This window comes from Gastrolobium bilobum, unplaced genomic scaffold (genome assembly GCF_033153095.1).
Source record: "Gastrolobium bilobum isolate Gb01-03AN ecotype WA unplaced genomic scaffold, APGP_CSIRO_Gbil_v1 utg35049, whole genome shotgun sequence".
NCBI classification, from domain to species: domain Eukaryota; kingdom Viridiplantae; phylum Streptophyta; class Magnoliopsida; order Fabales; family Fabaceae; genus Gastrolobium; species Gastrolobium bilobum.
The window spans coordinates 169,240-191,811 of NW_026896872.1; the positions used below are offsets into that span (position 1 = coordinate 169,240).

General features: G+C 37.8%; 1 protein-coding gene across 1 annotated transcript; it reads left to right on the forward strand.

Annotated features, from left to right (window-relative positions):
- Window positions 1–7,985: 7,985 nt before the first annotated feature.
- LOC133302561 (KH domain-containing protein HEN4-like) lies at window positions 7,986–22,534 on the forward strand. The gene is made up of 7 exons (XM_061502364.1): window positions 7,986–8,841; window positions 10,466–10,930; window positions 11,045–11,296; window positions 20,340–20,516; window positions 20,592–20,674; window positions 21,365–21,476; window positions 21,811–22,534. The coding sequence occupies exons 1-7, from the start codon at window positions 8,323–8,325 to the stop codon at window positions 21,946–21,948; spliced, it is 1,746 nt and encodes a 581-aa protein (XP_061358348.1). The 5' UTR covers window positions 7,986–8,322; the 3' UTR covers window positions 21,949–22,534.
- The last annotated feature ends 38 nt before the right edge of the window (window positions 22,535–22,572 follow it).

A 22,572-nucleotide genomic window follows, 5' to 3' on the forward strand; every position in this document is an offset into this window, starting at 1 on the left:
TTTTGCCATGGCTGTCACGGGTGGGGAAGGGAAAAGGGAGAGAGAAAGTGTAAGGGAATAGTGAATTTAAGTGACTTAGGGGTTTTTAAGCACATGTGGCTTTTTAACCGGTTGTTTTTCTATTGCGTATTTTAACTTAACGGACCCGGAACTCACTTATATCTACGGAAATATTTTTATTTTTCTAAAATCATTTACATTAATTTTAATTTGTTACTAAACAATATTCATAATTCACAGTATGGTTTTTGCACCGTTTTAACGAAATGCACTGTGAATCACTAACTGTACTTCGCTCACTTCTGAACTTAACTTATAAACTTATCATTTTCTTGGGCCTATTTTGACTTGCTTGGCATATATTGGACTTTCTTATTCTTATTTCATCAATTATTTATTTCTGGACTCTACCGGTTGCTTAAACAGCAGTACAAAATACCCGGTAGAAACACTATTCACGAGATTTTCACGGAAAGTGCCAGACTATACAATTTTTCGTTCTGAACTCATATTTGTCGTCAGAATTATCAAATTCTGTCTCTAAAATTATTTTGCTCTTTTTAAGCTCTACCGGTTAATTCACAAAACTGTAAATTCTCCGGCAGAACGCACTGTTCATAACATAGTCATGATTACAGTCAAAATACTCGAAATCGCTCACTGAATCTCATTATGGCATTTAAATCCTTAAATTAAATCTCTAACTAAGATTTACCAGTTAGGGTCATTATACCAAATGTCCCCAGGACAGGCGATCCGGATCCCAGAGTTGATTCGCTCGCGGAGGAGTTACCGGCCACACCCGTAGGTTCTTTAATTATAGGATGGTTGAACCTCTTCCTCAGTTCTCTCGCGGGAATATCAGCAGCAGAACGAACTTTGGTCTTCTTGGTCACGGTTTGTTGAGCTTTCCCCTTACCCGCATCCCTCAGAACAGGGTTGGGTCGAACGTGAGGAGCATCGCCCTGTTTGGCTTTCAGCCTCGCCGCCGTCTCGCGTGCAAGCTTTAGCATCTCCGCTGCCATTGACCCGACTACAAGAATTAAAGAAACATTAGTAAAGCTGCGTAAAGGAGGAGTCAAACGCTGAACGCCAAAAAAAAAAAGGAGGAGAAACATTAGTAACACTCAGAACGCCACCACACCTCTATGACACAATACTTGCTTCGTGGGCCACCGATCCAAAATCTCCTTTACCTCCTCAGGAGTCAAGCTCCCAAACGCAGAAGAATACTGACCAGCGGGTGTCTCGTAATGGGCCCTAGTCCAATACAGGGGAAACCGACACTCTTTGCTCGCCGGATCAATAAAGAAAGGAAGTTCTCCCTCGCCCAACGTGGGTTCAATCCAGAAAAAGGTGTGTTTCCAATTCTTGTACGAGTTGGCATACTGAGCAAATATCACTCATACCGTAGTTCTCGCCTTTAACGACACCCATCCAAGTTTCTTCTTTGAGGGAGACACCTGGAAGCAATAAAAGAATAACCGAACAGAGTACCCCCATCCGAAGTACTGACATATGCTTTCAAAAAAACGAACGAACGCCCAAGCGTTTGGATGCAACTGTGAAGGTGCAACCTGCAGGTGGGATAACACTCCCATCTCAAAATCAGTGAGCGGAAACCTCACTTTCTGATCCGTAAAGTGAGTCTTGTAAACCATGAAATGCCACCGTGACTTCGCCGCATTACTGGGCGTGTCACAAGCCCGTCGCTCCCTCGTAACAGCGAACGTCTGCCACTCCGCCTCATGAGCACCATTTTCAGTGAGTACGAAACTTCGCTCAGAATTGTAATGGTGACGCAAAGTGTCATGGTCAGCATAACTTGATGACGAAGTAGCGATCTCCAGGTCAACCCATTCCCTTGTCTCGAGGCGATTTTCCGATTGATCAACCTCCATTACTCAAGAAAGAATCCTACCTGGGAGTGATAAACACATAGTCAATCCTCAATACTTCACCAAAGCCAAGAAGACCATTGCGAAGAGAAAAGAGATGCCACCTCGCCCTACCCCCCTCCTCTGTAATCGCCAACGCCCTCCTTACTGATCACTACAAGAAAAAATAACTCGGGCACAAACTACTTACCATCAGAATCAGAAGCTTCTGAAGAGCTCGAAGAATAGAAATCTGAGTAGCTTAAAGAAGAAGGCCACCAAGCAGGCAGTATCTTATAAAGCCCCAGGTCTTCGTATATGGCATCCCACACACCATACTTCACAAGGCGTCCATCTTCAGGATGAAATCTACCTAACCGGTCTCCGTGGACTCGTCATATTTACGGCGATGAAAGGATGAAGAAAGACTGGGTACATGGCCCCGAGAGGTGCTCCAAGCAACACTGGAGTCAACAGTCGGACGGGAAGGCTTATAATAATACTCTATGGGACGATTTTGTGGAAGACGGTTAACAGAAGACAAAGGCTGAACAAGTCGCCCTACCCCCAGGGCAGAGCGCCGTGAAACATGGCGGTAAGAACCCTCCTTTCGTCCAGCCGCACGAGCTGAAGACCCTGAACCACGACGACGGGAAGGGCGAGCCCTAAATCCCTCATTGGGACCCCTAGACCATCGCCCTCGAGTACTGGCTGGCTAACGCCCGCCAGACACAGAAGCACTCTCACCCCCTAGATCCAGGCGCTTACCACGCGGTCGAGAACCAGATACTTCACCCAAGTAAGGAAGCACAAGCCCTAAAGCCCGTTCAGGCAAGAGACTCTGAATCTCATCTTCAGAAAAACCCAGAAGTTCTGGAACCCTACCATGGGGCAATGTCTCCACCCCGGGGACCAGAGAGCGGTAGGAGGGAAAGTTGCTGCTCCCTCCACACTTAGCAAGATATTCATGCATAGCTGGCCCCACTGAACAGCCTTCGAAAGAGTCGAAAGCTTCATCAAACTCCTCCTCCTTAACCTCTACCCCCAACCCAGGAATATCCATGGCTTTTACCGTGCCCAGGAAAAGAAGAAAAAATGGTGTACCAAGAAGCACAAGAATATCAAAGAAGAAAGAGTGAGACACTATACCTGAGAAGTTATGCGAATAGTGAAGAAGCTTTAAGGTAAGGAAGAAGAAGCGCAACGTAATAGAAGTAACAGTAGATCAATAACCAGCGTAAAGAAGACCTTCAAGCAAGAGCATGCCCCCCTTTTAAAGAAGAAAGGAGCGCAAGGTGGCACTCGCACGAATTACCCCTTGATATTCCGACCGTCAGATGTCGTAATCGTCATTTAGCTGGCGGTTGAGATGAGGGGCATAATGGTAATTTCAAGGTGATATGACACCTTACACGTCGCGTTAATGCGCCGTGTCTCGAAATAATACAACTGCTTGTAATAATGGAGAGTCCATCATTACAACGTGCACGAAAACCGAAGAGACACCCTCCGCGTCAGCAGGACGAAAGACCTGAAGTACCCCTGGAAGCGTGAAGGACAAAACCGTTGGTCTTTTAATACCAATCAGAGACGCCCAAAATCCCTGACTAGGCGATATCAGCCCAAGAACGCCCAGTAGTTACGACCAGGCGCCAACGCGAGTCAGCTACGATATTAGAGCGGCGACACCGCTCATGAATCTCCCAAAAGGTAACGCCCAAAGACAATAACTTGGCACCATCCAACGCATGCTACCAAGCTGGGGGGCTCCTGTTCCGGATGACCCAAACACTGGTACAGCCCAACTGGCTAGGCCCAATCCTCAACCTCAACCCACGTCAGCCCTAAGGGATACACCGAAATGCCCCATCTTGGGATGCTAACCACCAAAGGCGCCAGCCACAGGCACCCTAAAGGAAAAACTACCCTCTGCCCAGTGCTGACATCGCCAGACGCAGAAGGCGCGGCGCTGCCCAAAAGGCAGCGCCAAACACGCCCAACACTGCTATCATGGTAGTACATTCCAAGGAGGGTTGACCTCTCCTTACCAACCCGCACCATATCCTCTATAAATAGCCCCCATGGGCACAACTTAAAGGTATCTTATGTATCGTAATATTGCCCATTTACTTTAAGTCTTATTGCTTACTGCACATACCTATGGTCTTGCTATTGCTTGGCATAATACCTTTTAGCCTGGTCTGTACCTAAGCTAAGAGTATCTCCCATATAGTGACTCATCCCTAAAGGGAACATAATGAGCTTATAGATCCCTACGGTACATATATATATATATATATATATATATATATATCATCCATAAATTTATTATTCATCCAAGAATGTAAGTTTATTAATCTCCATGAAAACTCAAGTAAAATGGAGTTCGCTCACAACAAAGCTCCTTAGATTACTCCTAGAATTACTTTCCAAGCTTCAATGGGACAAATCACTTCTCCAAACTCCTTGAACTCAAGAATGACGCCACTTTTGGAGGGAGTTTTCTCTCCACTGTAAGCTATCTCAATGAGATTTGTTTAGTATGTTTGGCTAGAAATAATAAGGTGATCAATTTTCATGACCAAGCTTAAGTGTTTTGGTTATTAAATCACAACCTAGGATTCAAGCTTTCTCATAAAAGTCAAACTTTATAACTAGGTCAATTACCATTTTACCTTTCACTTAAACATTCACTAATCCATTACTTAATCATCTAATCATGATTTTAACATTCACTAATATCCTTAAATAAACTCTCACTCATTTTCAAGTTTTAGGTAAATTTTGCATAATTGTTTTTTTACTTCAAAACTTTCACTATTTGTGTTTTTCCTCGAAAAGTGACTAAAGTCTCATTATTAAAATTTTAATCTAATTACACTATCATAACCATTAAATAATTCCTAATTACTCATTTTACTAGTTTAAGTTATTATATTCACCCTATAAAATGGCTCAGAAGATGTGATAGTGTTATTCTTATGTTGGTGGTTTTGGCCTTGACTCATGACCTAATTGAGTTTTTTGCTAGCTAAGCAGCCTAAGCTCAAGCTTCTAATTTTTATGTTTCAAGCTTGATTTATGCTCGGAGCCTGAGGAAGTTCATTTGACTTCACATCTGTATGCAGTAATATAAATCCTTCCACAAATTGATGTAAAGAGTCTCAAACATGGCTACTAAAATGATTTGAACTATATGTGGCTAGTGTACAATGTAATTTTCATCTATTTCCATGTACTGTACTTCAGTTGTATGAATTGAGTGGTTTAGTAGGCTTCAATTTTTTTTGCTTAGGGAGGCATGTTGATCATAGTTGATTGAAATTTTCATTTTTAGGTCATTTGGTTTATTATGCCGGCAACAAGAAGACCTCAAACAAATCACAAGAATAATGTTCTTGCGTTGATTGTTTTGCTCTAATATGTTCATAGATTATATATATATTTTTCCATTAAGTTCTCAAATAATCAAAGCAATAGAAGTGGTTATGAAGATTGCCTGGGCAGGAGCTGCATATAATCTGCTATTATATATGCTAGCTAGCCATGTATATAGTTTTGATTGCTTCTATGTTTCCCTTTTAAGTTGTAATTTGGGTGTGACAAAACAAGTCCCAAATTTTAAGTTGTATTTACATGCAGACCAAAGTTTCTGCTTAGTGAAAGAAATAATCATTAATTGCTATGTCTTTTTGAATTCAATGAAACATGTGGAACATGATTTTTGAACGAAACATGATTTTTGAATTATGCAAAAGTTAGTAGTTAAAAAGATCATAATTTTTGAATGATGGTACATATATACGATATTGAGGATAAAAAAAATTAATTTAAAATATTTTGTTTAAAATTATAATTGTTAGAATTATATAAATAAATTTAAAAAATTTAAAAATTAATTTTTAAAAATTTATATGATATTCTGTTAAAAGGGTATTTTAATATATTTATATCATATCTTGATGATATCTGATTCACTCTAAACACATGATTGGATAGCGTAATCCTATCATATTGTTAATCTAGTGCACGTTAAACATACATAGAAGGCAACATTTGTGCAGACTGGATAACGAATTTTATTCTAAACAATATTGAGGGTCCATATCATTTTGTGTGGGGAGAGCCTCCTCGTGGTATCCGTTGGTTGTATTTGGCTGATTTGGTTGCTGTGGGTCGCCCACGTATACTGGTCATCGAGTTGTCTTTTCTGTTTTTTTTTTCTTGTTTCGGCTCTAACCCTTTTTATTTACCAAAAAAAAAAAATCTAGTGCACGTCAAACAAATGACATGATATAAACATTTCTTTTAATTTTAATTTTTCTTTTATAGTGGGCCCACCAAAATTTGTTTGTGCACCAAATTTTTTTAGGGGAAGGATATACTTACCACAAAAATTTTTTATCATCTTCGTTGATTTTCGTCAATCTAACGGTTATAATTTATTGAAAATTATTGGATTATATTTATTAATTTATTAATTCTCAATAAATTGAATAAATTATAACCGTTAAATTGACGGAAATTAAATGATTAAATTAATTATAAAGTTGATAAACTTTTTTGATAGTAAACATATATGAGGAAGGATATTGTAACAATCAAGTTGTGTTACTACCATGTTACTACCAATCAATCTCACCGCTAGATCGATAATGTTGATCCAACGATTATATTTATTTCCATCTTTGTATGATTATGATTCCCCATATTTAAAGTGAAAGCATTAAATATGGGAAATCATAACCATACAAAGGTGAAAATAAAAATAAAGTATTAAATTTGGAAAATCATGACCATACAAATATGGAAATAAATATAACCGCTGGATAACATTATCGATCTAACGGTGAGATTGATTGGTAGTAACATGGTAGTAACACAACTTGGTTGTTACAATATCATTCTCCAACATATATAGATATATATATATATATATATATATATATATATGTATGTATATGTATATATATATGAGTGGGGATATTTTGACTACCAAAAGTGTCTACTACTACCTTACTACCTATCAAATCACCATTGGATCAAAGAGAGAGAATGTTAAAAAGTTTTTGAAGACAGAGAAAATGTTAATTCAATGGTGATTAGATAGTAGGGGTGTTCATCAACCGATCCAAACCGATTCAAACCGCAAAAACCGAACCGAAAAACCGATAACCAAATAAACCGAAAATCGAAAAACCAAAAATCGAAAAAAACCGCAAATTTTAATTGGATTGGATCGGTTTTCGGATGAGTTGATGAAAATCGATCCAATCCAAACCGATCCAATATATTAATTCTCATTTACCTACTTGGTCCTTTCATCAATCATAGCCTAAAAATTTCTAAACCCAAGATCCATTAACTCATCAACTAAACTCAAGAAAAAACTTAGTAACGTCTCATCAACTATAATATTGTTTACTAATATTTTTTGTATTTCAATTTTTTTTTTACAAATCCAATATATACAAAAGATGTTATTTGTACAATAATCATGAAACTAATTTTTTTTTTTTTGATAACAACATGAAACTAATTTTAGGATATTTGAAAACCGAAAACCGATCCAATCCAAACCGAAAAAAATTGGATTGGATCGGATCAGATCAGATTTGAAAAAAAATCTAAACCAAATGGATGATTACATGATCAAACCGAAGGGATTGGATCGGATGAGTTTTGCTTCCAAAACCGATCCAATCCAGACCGCGAACACCCCTATTAGATAGGTAGTAAGGTGGTAGTGGAAACTTTTGGTAGTCAAAATATCCTCCTCTGTATATATTTGTATATATATATATATTTAGGGTTCGCTTTTTTTACCGTAAACATAGATAACTTATCTACATTGAGCCCAAATTGACGTCGTTTTGAGGCAGAAATCAAGATATTTTTGTAATTATAATTTAGTTCAAGGTTATAATAGTCTTTTTATCATAATTTTTTAATTTTTCAACTCAAAATGATGACGTTTTGAGAGCGAATATAAATAACTTATCTACATTTACTTTAAAAACATTAAAGCCATATTATTTTTGTCGAGATATATTTCTCATAAATATAAATATAAGTTACAACAAAGGAACTCTAAAACCCTAGGCCAACCATTTCCTCTCCCTGCGCGCAGGCATCCATCCCAACCCAAACCAAACCAAACCAAACACCCCAGTTCGCTTTCCTTAATCTCTGTAACTCTTGTAATGTGATTGTAGCAGTCAGAGATATATAGACAGAGACAGAGACAGAGAGAGCGAGAAACACACACACAAGAAAACAAAAAAACATTTAAAGAAACAAATAAAAAGAAAAGAAAATAAAAGAAAGAAAGATTAGAGAGAGTCCTGCATTGGTAGATATTTTATAGTGGAAGAAGAAAAACAAGGATTTATGATAAGCAACTTCCTTCCTCTACCACCCAATTAACTTTCCTGTTCCCACTTGGATGGCTGACCCGAACCCGAACCCGAACAGGAACTCCTCCAACGGACCCTCCAAGCGCTTCAAGTCCAAGCCCTTCTACATCCCACCCGGCCACGTCGGCTTCCGCCTCCTCTGCCACGCCTCCCGAATTGGCGGCATCATCGGCAAGTCCGGCGCCGACATCAAAAACCTCCAGCAAGCCACTGGCGCCAAGATCCGAATCCAGGACGCCCCGCCCAACTCCCCAGACCGGGTCATACTCGTGATTGCCCCCGACGGCGACGATGAGGTTTCCGAGGTCACCAAGGCCCAGGACGCGCTGCTTAAGGTGTTCGAGAGGGTTCTCGACGTCGCTGCCGCCGACGAGGTCGGGGACAGGGTGGTGTCGTGCCGGCTGGTGGCGGACACTTCGCAGGTCGGTGGCGTCATCGGAAAGGGAGGGAAGGTGGTGGAAAAGATCAGGGAAGACACCGGATGTAGAATTAGGGCTTTGAATGATAAGTTGCCGGCGTGTACATTACCCTCCGACGAAATAATTGAGGTCAATGAGTTTCTCTGATTACTGAATTAATGTGTGTTTCGCCTTGCATAATTCGTTGGAATACTGCATTGTAATCATTAGGGTTTGGTAGAACTGGTTTTGTCTTGGATTGGATTATAGTGGATGTTGAATAGATGACTAACCATTATGCTACACAATTATTTAGGTAATCCATTGCATCTGTGATCCATTTAATGGATGGATATGGGACTCGTTTAGATATTAATTATAGGGAAGGTTCACCAATGCCCCTATGGTTTATTCACTCATGTCCATGTGATTTTTTTTTATCACATATGCGCCTGTGGTTTGCAAAAGGGTATGTTTTTCATCACATATGCCCTTGTGGTTTTTTATTTTTTACAAAGCACAGGGGCATATGTGATAAAAAAAAAGGCATAGATGATTATGAAGCAAACCACAGGGGCATTGGTGAACTTTTCTCTAATTATATCTATCTATTTATGCTACTTGAATTTATTTAAAGAGAGTTAATGACATTGTAGAACTAGTGATAATTTAGTTGTTGGAATCCAAATGTGAGAATCTTTAGAGAATTAATATCAATTAATGAAGGGTCCTCCTCTCTTTGTATTTTTCTTCCCCGCTTGTTTTGCTAATGAATTATGATGAAAAGAAAATGGTGGTATGTGAAAGACAATAATGGAGATGGTCAAATTGATTTTCAATTCTAATGGCGACAGAGAAAGAGAATGAGCATTTACTAGTGTGGTAAAATGGGAAAGCATAGCATGGTAAGTGTCAAGGCTTCACGACAAAATCCCTAGTCTAATCAAATCATGCTGTAAAGGCAAGTAATAAAATAAGTAGACGGTTAGTTGCGTAATAAATTCTTGTCTGTATACACCATGCCGTTCACACATATGGTCATGCCACCTGACTTGGTAACAATGGTTAGCTATGTCTTCTTGTCTGTATCCATCGGGTCATTCACACATATGGGCATGCCACCTGATGTGGTAACAATGGCTAGCTCAAGTGAATTTTTTGTATGGGCCTTCCCTGGGGCCAAACCCGAATAGATTCATTGGTCGAAGGAAAATTTGTACTGTGTTAGCTTGGTCAGTTCCATTTTGCTTTGTTTTCATGAACTAGCCATTGAAGCTGATTCCCTCATGTGGATATCCAATGGATTTTCTAATCAGTCCTTTTTAATCACCCATAATTTAAACTTGATCCAATTAAACCAGCCCATTATAATTATTATAATAATTGAATAGACTATGAATTTTTGAATTTTTGAATTTTTTTCCCCATCTGTGGTAGTCTTTGAGGCTTAGAGTTAAGAAGCCATGATAAGGGATCCTTTCTATTATTAAAGTACAATTTGAACCGTGGTTAGTGGTTACTAGTGTCCTAAGGTTGCTGGGAAGGTCTAGTGTCTTGAGGGCCCCTATGGGTTTCTATTATTTTTTGAGGGCACCTTTTTTGCCTTTGATTACCTTGTATGCAATGTAAGACATGACTTCAATTTCATGCTTAGGGTTGAACATTTTCCAACTCACTGATTAATGGGCATTTGAATTTGATGAACGAACTTCATTTGTGCTGTCTATTTTTTTTTTTTTTTATGCTGAGAAAATATCTTTTGGGGTTGTGTCAGATAGAAGGCAATGTGTCATCTGTAAAGAAGGCCCTTGTTGCTGTCTCTCGTCGGCTTCAAGATTGTCCTCCAGCTGATAGAACGAAGATGATAGGAAGCAGACCCTATGAAGTAATTCAGCATGAAACTTTTGCAGTTCCATACGAGAGTTTAACCAATCTGCATATAGATAATCGTCTGCAGAGGAACTCTGTCTTGTCTACCTCATCCAGTAGGTCTAATGGCAATGCCTCTGGAGTTCATACATTGTCAGCTGAAGTTAATAGGGTCTCAACCCTGGATCCAAAAGCACTTAAGCAGGAAGTTACTTTTAGAATTCTTTGTTCCAATGATAGGGTTGGTTGTGTAATTGGAAAGGGCGGCTGCATGGTAAAAGCTCTTCAGAATGAAACAGGGGCTGCTATAAGTTTTGGTCCTTCACTTGTTGAGTGCGACGATCGATTAGTTACTGTTAGTGCTTCAGAGGTTTGTTAAATATGATATTTTTTTGCTTTTGCTTCTGTTCTGTGTCTTGTATTCTTGTAAGTGTATCATTATCAGTACTGTTCTTTTTAATTTTTCTTTTTTTGGTCGTTTCAGTTTTGGCAGAATCCAGAATCAAGAAATTCCCCAGCACAAAAGGCTGTTGTGCTTGTTTTCTCGAAGTCTGTTGAGGCTTTTGGGTCATCTGTTACTGCACGACTTGTAGTCCCATCAAACCAAGTCGGTTGTTTGTTAGGGAAAGGAGGAGCAATTGTCTCAGAAATGCGAAAGACCACAGGGACTAGCATAAGAATAATTGGGAATGGCCAGGTTCCAAGGTGTGCATCAGATAATGATCAAGTAGTACAGGTATGGAGATGATTCGTTATTTGGATTTACAATCAAAAGATGCTGAAAAAATGCTTTTATTTTTTCAACTCATTATTCTGTGTATGGTGCAAGTTAAAGAAACCTTTTGCCCCTTAGACCAAAAAAGTTTTCTCATTGCTCATTGTGCAAATTTGATGGTGTCAGCTACACCTCTTTCCTTTTCTGCAAAAATCCTGAACCGTTATTACCATGTAACATCTGATATCATTTTAAGATATATACGACTCCACTCTAACCCTGGTATATCCTGTAAAAATATTGGTTATCTCTATTTCTGTGAATATAGGTGCATGCTTCTTACTTGTTGACTTCTTGATTTTGGGCTCTCTTAACTCAGATTGGGGTAAAGGGAAATGGAAAAGAAGAGTGTTCCTAGAGAGTATAAGTGAAAGATTAATACCAGGCTACTTCCTATACAAAGAAATTGCTTCTTCCAGCTTAGACACAGTTTGTAGGATATGTTTGAGTCGGTGTTTATTTTCTAGACTAGTAATACATGAGTAACGCCCATAGGACAAGCTTGAAGCCACCTCCGGCTTATTCTGATAAATATATGCTATTATGCTTATTCGATAAGAACTAGTTGCTATAGAAAAAGTTTAGCTTGGTCTAAATTCTTGTTGCAATTGTTGATCATTTAGGGTATATTTGGTATATTTTATAAGGCTTTTGTTTCATATCTATGTTGTCAAAGGAGAGAGTATGATACAAACCGAATGTTGTATTACAAAGAAAGAGGAATAACGCTCAAGTACAATGGATCAAATCACTCAAAGCAAGATAAAATAAAGGCATAATACTGCAACATTTCAAGAGTCTACAACCTTCCTGCCCAAAGGCCTTAAAACTCACTCATTTTGTGATGTTCTCTCTCCTACCTTTCTGTCCCTTTTATCTTTTGCCTCTAACTTTTTTCCCTTTCTTTCCACTATCATTGCCGCAAGGTTTTTCCATCCCTAAACCAATGAAATACCTCCCTTGGGGTCCAACTACTTGAAATGTAAGCCGTAAGCATAATAACTTCCACTGAGATCCCATTGCTCTTGTACACTAATTCCCTCATCACTTCTTATCACAAGAAGAGCGTTTAACGCACTGTCACCTATAACAATGCTCTCTTGGCCATATGCATGCAAACCTTACAAAGGCATTGGGAGTTGAACCATACACCAAGGCACCACTTACATGTACCCTCCGTTGACAATTCTAGGGGAGGATGCAATAGAATAGTAACGAGGTTGTAAACTAGGGGCTATTGTTGCAAAAAGCACACCGATGGGTGGTTTTCCTGATGGAAACTCAACCATTACCTCAAAGAGACTTCTTTGAACCCTAAACACCCCTTTTTCATCGGTCCCCTGATGAGATGAGAAGAACTTTATTCTTTCCTCTTTACTAGGTTCAGAAGCATGAGCAGCAAAACTAAAGCCGCCTTTCGTGGAGGGTTCAAGAGATTTCATAATATTCTAATCCTGCGTGCAATATGAATGAATCAGGGAAAGGAAGTAACAGAGAACCTCCTAGGGAAGGCCATCCTCTGATGATGAGACTTCTTTGATCCCCCAAACACCACTTTGGAGTACTCATCGATCCCTTGATGAGATGAGAGGAACTTTAATCTTTCAGCTTTACTAGGTTTAGAAGCATGAGCGGCTAATGGAACTAAAGCTGCCTTTCGTGGGGGGTTCAAGAGATTTGCATAACATGCTAATCCTGTGTGCAACATGAACAAATCAGGGAAAGGAAGTAACAAAGAACCTCCTAGGGAATTCCATCCTCATTCTCAGTGTGAAGAGAAAACAACAAATTTAAATTTTGTCCCAATAAATACCTTCCCAACTTCAACAGTTTCATCATAGTTCTCAGCATAAAAACGGAGTCTCGAGTTTCATATGTTGTTCCAGTCCCTGATATATCACTCTCCAAATGTATGCAAGGATGGTTAGACTTAGGTTTGTGAAGCCTTTGAACAACAACATTCACCTTGCAAGGATGATTAATATCAAATACAACATTCCCATTCATCACGTTTAAGTGGTTATCATAGGGTGATGTAGGTTTGTGAAGCTCCCTTTGACCAGCAACATTCACCCTGCGATGATGATTAATGTCATATAAGAAATTCCCATTTGCCACATTTAAGTGATTATCACAGGGTGATGTGATATTAGGGTCACAGTTCACTACTTGCTGTTCAAGAATAGCAGTTGTATGGGGGGTGGACACAATATTTACATCACCCTCAATGTATTGATCATCATCCTCAAGTTTTGATGTTGCTGCAAGTTTGTCACTTTCGGCATTCACAGGGCCTGTCTTCTTCCTAATATATGTCACTATTGCATCTTTGGTTCTATGGCCAGGGTAAGACTTGTGAACTCTATCAATGAAGAAATTGACAGTGGGGAAACTCTGAACATTGTACTCGTGGGTCAATTTGTTCTCCTCTACGACATCCATATGAATAATATTGTTGTTGAGTCCACATTTCTGGGCCACATGAGACTCTATGTTTTTGAGCTGCTGGCTTCCCTTGCCGCATCAACAGTGCCTTGGAACTATTTTAATTTGACTGTGGCGATAACCAACTTTGCTGAGTTAGATATAAAGGCAAATATGATTTTTGTAGCCTCGTATGATGTTTTATCATACAATTGGTCACCGATATTTTGAAGATTATCAACATTCAACGTAAGAATGAACTCCTTAGTGTGTTGAGCCTTGGCCACCTCACTCCAAACATCTTTGTCAATTCTGAAAGCAAAATCAACCGCTCTATCAGAATTATGAATATTGTCCAGCAATACATTGACAGCTTGAACATTCTAGTTGAGCTTCTTGAAGAATGCAAATGCTTCCTCAAATAATTGAGCTTTTATAGCCATTCGAAATCCTCTAACAGCCTCAAATAAACCGAGGACACGAAAGCTTACCTTGCAAGCTAACAATCCAAAGTCAAGAGTCCAATTAGCAATCCAAGGTTCACCAAACAGCAAAAGAACAGTCTGTTTATGCTAGAAATATCATTAATATTCATAGTCTAGAGTTTCATTGCATAAGGACAACATTTCCTTTTTTGTTTAATGATTATCGGCTTCTCCCAAAGCCTTGATAATGGGTTATTTCACTTTTATCACTAAAACACCTCTAGGACAAGCCCACACTGATTCATTAAGGTCTTATATTGTATTTAAGGCTTCCCAACTTGTTACAATTGATTTTAGGCTCATTCTGCCAAAAGTATTCGAATACTCCTCGATAAGTATTCGAATACTTTTGTTCCGAGAAAAGTATCCCAATTCTTTCACTAAAGTATCCTAATACCACCAAGTATCCCGATACTTTCACTAAAGTATCCGAATACCACTATGTATCCTGATACTTTTACTAGAGTATCCGAATACCACTAAGTATCCCAATACTCCACGATAAGTATTCGAATACCAAAAGTATCTCAATACTTTTTCTAAGGTATTCGAATACCAGCAAGTATCCCAATACTTTCACTAAAGTATTCGAATACTGCCATTCCCAGAAAAGTATCTCAATACTTTTCAATAAGTATTTGAATACCAGGCAAGTATCCCAATACTTCACGAAAAGTATTCGAATACTTTTCAGACAGAATGCAGAAACTCGTGTAGTTTCTGCATAAACTCGATTTTAAGGGTTCAAATTCGATTGGGAGTCCAATAACTCCATAAACAGAAGTCCATTAAGGTATTTTAAACATAGTTCCTCAACCATTAACTCATATAATCAAAGTTTCCTCATTTAGTGGCTTAATCAAGCTTAATTCATGAATATTCAAAGATGGTGATCAAAGTTTACCTTAGGACTCTTAAACTCAGAAAAGGACACTGCCTTGGAGCTTCCAACAATGCTTAAAGGTTCTGACTTTAAAGGACTACGAAAATACACCTCAAGCTTGGTCTTTTACCACTCAAAATAGCTTCTTGACACCACCAAGGACATGAACATGGCTTCCCCAATGAAAACTCCTATACACAACCATTAAACCCCTCAGCTCAGAAGCCTAAACTCAGTAATGAGTGGCCTCACACCCTCAAAAAGGCTTGGTCTCACACACCTAAGCTATTTTGGTGAAGGAAGTATGCATAAAGATGATCACTTGGAGGGTTCAAAGAGGAAGAAAGCTATGAGATGGTGAAGAAGAAAGGAGGCAGCAGCTGAGCCTCCATAAACTCATGTAAGAAACAATAAGAATTAACCTAGGTCTTTGTGCTAAAGGTTATTTATAGTCTCGTTAAGTCTAACCACACTGTATTAGCACTAATAGTTACGCTTATCATTTTAATCCCAAACTTTGGATTCTGATCCTAGCCATTTTTCTAGGATTTATCATATTTTTATATTATTTTTCGCAACACTTTGCCGGTACGCTCTTTTACGAAGCCGGTATCAGTTCTGACACCAGTTCTCATTATTTTGACTTCAAACTTGTTATACTAGTCCTATATATTATTCTAGTAATATATACACACTTTTCATAATTTTCCGGGATACTTCATCGGTACGCATTTCTACCGTGAGGCAGAACCGGTATCTGCACTTTTCGCCAAAAAAGCGACTTTCAATATTATTAATCACTTATCATAATTATTTAAGCCTTCTCATAATTATTAGGGTCAATTATGAAATTATCTCATTAATCTCATAATTAATTAATTAAATTCCTAAATTAACGGTGCAGGTTCTTACAACAAGCTCTGCCCATTTCAAGATCTTAGAAAATCTCCACATGAGCAAAGGAGGCCCTTCCACCTTGCGTGAATTAATTTATCCTCCCCAATGTGCTGATGACATACCCTTTAGGAAAGATTCTGCAAGTATTTAAGTGATACCTGCGGATGGCACCGGATGAGTTTGCACCGGAAAGTTTGCCTCCTCAAGGGACTCTTGTTCTTAAAGAGAATGCCCACTGCATTTGGTAAATATAGCAACCAAACCTTGCCTTAAATTCGGTTTAGGGTCAGGTCGAATGGGTGCAAAATTCGAGTTTGTTTCTTTTGTTATGGTTCTGATTAGGTCAGGCAAAATCGTGGGTTACAAGCCTAATCTGCACATAAGACAAGGATTTCACTGGATTTGGTCTAAAGCAATGTATCAACAATGTGGGCCTGACCATATTTGGCCCCATTTTTTTAATGTGCACTGCTCCTTGACCTAACTTGATTCTCTTCTCTTTTTGGAATGCGCCGCTGATTCCTTCTCTTTTTTTTAATGCATAGCCGTTAATTCCCTTCATAGCTGTATTGATAAAACTCCTTGCGAAGGTTGAAGTCCGGTGGCTCGACTGATGGTGGTGGGTTGGTACCTCCGCTAGTGACGGTGGCATTACTGGCCCTTGCGCACCCTTTGCCTGAGCATGGTCATTCATCAACTGTTTCTCTTAATCTTCGGGTTTTTCTTGCAGCTTTTTCTCATCCAGGTATTGAAAAGAACTTCCGATCTCCTCAAACATACCATGGTTTTCAATCCAAACACCATGGGTCTCCATCTTCTCCACAGAATTTCTCTGCATCTCCATTTTCGGCTTTGGGAGATATGATTTTGCTTCCTAGTCCCAAACGCATAAATCCAAATGAAACTCTAGTTGGAATTGCTCAAGAAGTGTCTTCGCTGTATCCCACTAACTTGCATTCAAATTGCAGTCATTCCAACACAGGTATTAAATGCGAGCAAATACTTTCAGCGCCTTCATTATAAGAAGCTTCTCCAATTAGCGGTTCCCTCTACCCTGGTTGATGAGCCACCAATGGGCTTCTTCTCATTCAAACTCCGAAATGATCTATAGTTTGATACCACAATTTCTATATTGAGAGCTCTGATACCAATTAATAGGAATCAAATGTTATATTACAAAGAAATATGACTAAACCCCAAGTACAATGGATCAAATCACTCAAAGCAGGATAAATTGAAGACAAAATACTGCAGAACGTCAAGTGTTCGCAACCTCCCTGCCCAAATGCCCCAATACTCACTCAGTCTCTGGATGCTTTCGCCCCTACCTTTCTCTCCCTTCTAACTTTTCTCTTAACTGCTTTCCCTTCCTTTTCACTAACCTTGCCATTTAGGCAAGGTTGTTACAACCTCAATTCCTTTTCTGTCCTTTTAACAGTAGTGTAGTTTCTAACAGGGTATCTTAGTGTAACTGTTAAAATATATTTATTTATCCTGTTCAACATTAAGAGTGAGGTATTGGCATAGCATATAGTTACTATGATGGTTTATGCTTTAACCCTGATAGAAAACATTTCCAAGTATTATCATCTGCTTTCTGGAGCTTTTTGTTAAGGATCTTACTCACTTCCTTTTTTTCCCAAAGCTTTATAATTTGTATTTTATTTCCTTGTAAATTCTTGTTTTGTTTTAAAGTAATAAACTGTTAGGGTATGCCTTTTTAGTGTGTGTATCAAGGTTTACTATTATGGAAAGCTGGATTCTGTCTTAGTATTAGATTCAGTGTTTACTTTTTAATCTATTCTTGTATGTCTAAACATGGTATTTGTTTATCCCTCATACAATACATTTTCCCTTGAGAGCTATATTTGAAATGTAAGCCATATTTATCTTTTTTATGGAGAGTCAACATTAACAACACCTTTATCCCAAACTAGTTGGTGTCGGTGTAGATGAACCACAAAAAAAGGTACAGAAAGATTGAGAAAAAATGATAAAAATAAACTTTAAGTATATATATAATATTATCCATACAAAAGTAGTACACAATTATAAGAAAAAATAAAATAAAATAAAATACAAATAAGGATATATAGGGGGACAGAAAAGAATAAGAAGGTATGAAATAAAAAAAATAAAAAAAATAAATAGATAAATGAAATAAAAATAAAATAAAATAACATAGAAAGGAATATAGGGAAAAAAGAAAAAGAAAAACACATAAATAAATAGGTAAGAGAAAAAAGATTGAAAGGAAAAATGGAATAAAAGAAAAGAAGGAAAAAGAAAGAGAGTTGTTCTGGAACATAGGAATAAAATCGGATCTACCCTTCCATCATGCTTATAGCTTTTCTCCATTGCTTCCTGAGACACCGTCTGCCAATTTATATCCCACTTCATTAAGTCTTCTTTTACTACCTTCCCTCAAGTAAGTTTCGGTCTACCTCTATCTCTCTTTATGTCAAGCTCTTGGTAACAAATCTTTGTTCTTACGGGAGCATCCAATGACCTTCTCATTACGTGCCTAAACTACCTCAATCTATTTTCTCTCATCTTTTCCACCACCGGTATTACTCCCACCTTTCATCGAATATCTTCATTTCTTTTTTATCCATCCTCGTATAACCACACATCCACCTTAACATCCTCATTTCCGCTAATCCCATTTTAAGCTCATGTTACTTTTGTGCTGACCAACATTTAGCTACATATAACATTGCAGGCTTTATTGTTGTTCTATAGAATTTTTCTTTTAGCTCAAGGGGAATTTTGCATTTACACAACAATCCTGATGCACTGCGCCATTTCATCCACCTTGCTCTTATTCTATGATTTATATCCTCATCAATCTCTCAACTTTTTTGCAAAATTGATCCCAGATATCTGAAAACATCTTTCTTGAGTACCTCTTGTCCAAGTAGATGCATAGAATCTTGATCTTTATCTCTTGCCAGAGAAAACTCATACTTCATATACTTAGTCTTGCTCAGGCTTAACGTAACTCCTTTAAACTCCTACGTGCTTCTCCACAATTCTAGTGCCTGTTTGAATCCTCTATTTTTTAAGCCAAAAGCTACTTATAGGCAGAAGTTAGGCCAAACAGATTTTGAATAAAGTTCTTATAATGAAAAAAAAAAGCTAAAAGCCAAAAGCTCCTAGGAGGAGCTTTTTTTAAGCCCTTATCTACTTTTCTTAAATTGTGTGCATTTTTTTGAAATAAAGAACTTTAGAGATAGAGAAAGAGAGTTTTTTTGAAATATGTGCTTTTAAATAATTTTTAAGCTAAAAATTTAAAGTACTCACCAAACATCTTTTAGTTTTTTTTTAAGCTCTTTTTTTTTAGCTTTAGCTTATAAGTAGTTTCTAGCTTAAAAAAGAGAGGATCCAAATAGGCTCCTAGTTTTCTGTTAACACCGGCCTTGTTCTCATCAATAAGCAAAATATCATCTGCAAAAAGCATACATCATGGCACTTCCTCTTGAATATCTTTTGTTAGTTCATCCATAACTAAGACAAAGAGATAAGGATTAAGAGCAGAACCTTGCTATACACTTACCGTGATAGGAAAATAATTTGATGTTCCGTTACAAGCTTTTACACGTGTAGTAGCACCATTATATATATCCTTGATTGCATATACATACTTTGATGGTACTTTTTTCCTTTCAAGAACCCACCATAAAACTTTTCTTGGGACCCTATGATATACCTTCTCAAGATCTATAAACACCATATGTAAGTCCCTCTTCTTTTCTCGATGGAGAGTAAGTGTTTTATTTCAAAGCTTGGGCTTTTTATTGTTCTTCTCTCATAGACTAGTAGCCTCACGATCATCTTCAGACTAGTCAAAATGATATTTATGATATTCCTGATGCAAATATCTGTTACTGCAACTGGTATGTTGGAGCTTGAAGTTAAAGTAGGAGCTGCTCGATTTTCCTTCATGGGTTTGTATGATCTAGGAATCTGATCTTCAGACTAGCCGAAGATGATTTGCACGATCTCCTTGGTGATATTCTAATGGTTATAACAAATTCTATGATATTCAACTTATATTTCTTTTTGTTCCAAGCATTTACTTCAACCCCAATGCATTGATTGAGTTGACAAGAGATACATAATATTTCTATTTATGTCGCAAATGCCTAATATACTTTTTTGAAGACAAAAAAAATATAAATGCCTAATATTTCTATTTAGGTCGCAAATGCCTAAATATAAAGTTCACTATATTTGTTTACTTCATCAGGATAAATATTTTGATGACGTTTAGGCATTTATTAGTTACTATATCTTTATTCGCTTTTTTCCTCAGATCTCAGGAGAGCTTTCAAATGTTCAAGATGCGTTATATAATGCAACTGGCAGACTGCGAGATCATCTTTTTTCCAGTACACAAAACAGTGCTGGGAGCCTTTCTCAAAGCATAGATCATCTTTCACTTTCTCGAAATATAGATTATCCTTCTTCACCAGGGCTACGGGCACAACAAGTATGTTGCTTTCTCTCTGCTAGCAGGTTTTCCTTTCCTAGTTTTCCCTTGTTATATGATTAGATTTGATTGCAGACGGCGGCTGGGATAAATTCTAGAGGCATCAATGATGTTGGCAGGGCATTGACTTCTCAAAAAGGCAGCTTAGAACTTGTTAGGTTGGTGATATGCAAAATAACTTTAACTTGCTTTAATGCAAATCAATTATTTGATGAGGAATAAACTATTGGCCTTCTTAGTATCACAAGATCGAAGATTTGGATAACTAGGAAGTGCTATTTATGGTTTGATTTAATCGATGTTGATTTCTGTGGCATACAACACCTTTAACTTGGTGAGATTGTGTGTTTGTGCCAATGAGTTCATATTGTGACATTTTCTTATAGACAATTAGTTCTGTTGTCCCATGTAATCTGCTGTCTGGTGGCAAATCATTACACTGGACTAGCCTCTTTTATTTTATTCGACCTTGACCTTTATGGGATCATTGTCTATTTGCTATTATTTGGAACCCTGGCATTGGGTGAAGTTGTAAGACTACCATAACATTGTTTCTAATGCCAACAAAGGTTGGCTCACTTGGATGACTTTCCGTATCATGACAGTTGCATGACTTGGATACGAATCCAGGAGTCCCCATTGGTACCCGATATGTAATCGGGTGTAAATTATAGCTGGTGTGTCTTACCTTTGGAATGGGGAGAGCCTCCCCTCGCCCTAAAAGCCAAAAGAAAAAACAAAGAAGAAATAAGAGTGGCTACTGAATGAGTGGTGGAAGTAGCCACTGGAGCATATATAACAAGATGCCTTAAACTGCAAAGTTCTTATTATACTCTCTTGTTCTGCAGTGGGAATAAAACTGCCGTTGTGACTAATACAACTGTGGAAATTGTGGTTCCTGATGATGTTATTGGCTCTGTATACGGAGAAAATGGTAGCAATCTGGCTCGATTGAGACAGGTATACATACTATATCGGATAAGTTTATAGACATATGCTTTATTCTTTGTTTAGTTGCTCACAAGCTCCTCATGTTAATCCTTGTGAACTTGCATGTGTGATCACTAATTTGATTTCATAATTGTTTACTTGTTTATAAGCTTGTTACTAGAGGAAAAATATGCAGTGGTACTGAAAATACTTGATGGTTTGGAAGCATTGTATTATCTTGTGCTTCTGTATTTTGGTTTGTATATGTGGCATTTTTATGGTGAAAAATGGGACTTGTTACGAAGATATTCTTGGAAGGCATTCATTAACCCTCTTTTTAACTTAATTCTGTTCTCATAATCAGATATCAGGTGCCACGGTTATTGTCCATGAACCTCGTCCTGGAACAAGTGACAGGACTATTGTCATATCCGGTACACCTGATGAAACCCAAGCAGCGCAGAGCCTTCTCCAAGCATTTATTCTCAGTGGTTCATCATAATGACAATATCCCCCTCATCGATGTTTCATTGTTGACTGTCTTAGTTTTTTTTTTTTTTTTTTTAATTTATTAAATCCTCTTATCCTTCTTGACTCCACCTGAAATAATGTACATAATATATAAGGAAAATATCCAAGCCATATATCAACTCAGGCAGCTCGAGGACGAGTTTTGGAATAGCAGTAAGGTTATTCTTTGTAATTGAAAAGTTATGGGTTCAAATTTTGGAAAAAATCTCTTTGTGAAAACACAAAGGTAAGATTATGTACAATTGACACATATCCTCACCAGTCAAGAGCTTTGTGCATCGGGATTTGTCTTTTATATCAGCTTAGGCAGTTCACTGTATTGTAGTGTACTTATTTAAACATCAGTCTCTTGATTTATTAGGTAGGGCATACTTCAGGAACAGCGAGCTCTTTCATCCAACAGGTTTTGCCTTTCTTTTTCCAGTTCCTTTTTGAATTATTACCCTGTTAAGGATGACTGTCTTAATTCAACTATTGTTTGGATTCTATTTCATATGATTTTAGATGATCTCGCTTTAAATACCTCACATTTTATTGTCCGTGATGAGCGTATGTAAAACTCTGGATTCAATTATATTGCAGTAAAAGTATATTA

Bases quoted from the DNA above. Each gene is read 5' to 3' on its own strand.
- LOC133302561 (XM_061502364.1), top strand. From the start codon at position 8,323: ATGGCTGACCCGAACCCGAACCCGAACAGGAACTCCTCCAACGGACCC. The intron at 8,842-10,465 runs GTCAATGAGTTT...GGGTTGTGTCAG, and splicing joins CCTCCGACGAAATAATTGAG to ATAGAAGGCAATGTGTCATC. The intron at 20,675-21,364 runs GTTGGTGATATG...CTTGTTCTGCAG, and splicing joins GGCAGCTTAGAACTTGTTAG to TGGGAATAAAACTGCCGTTG.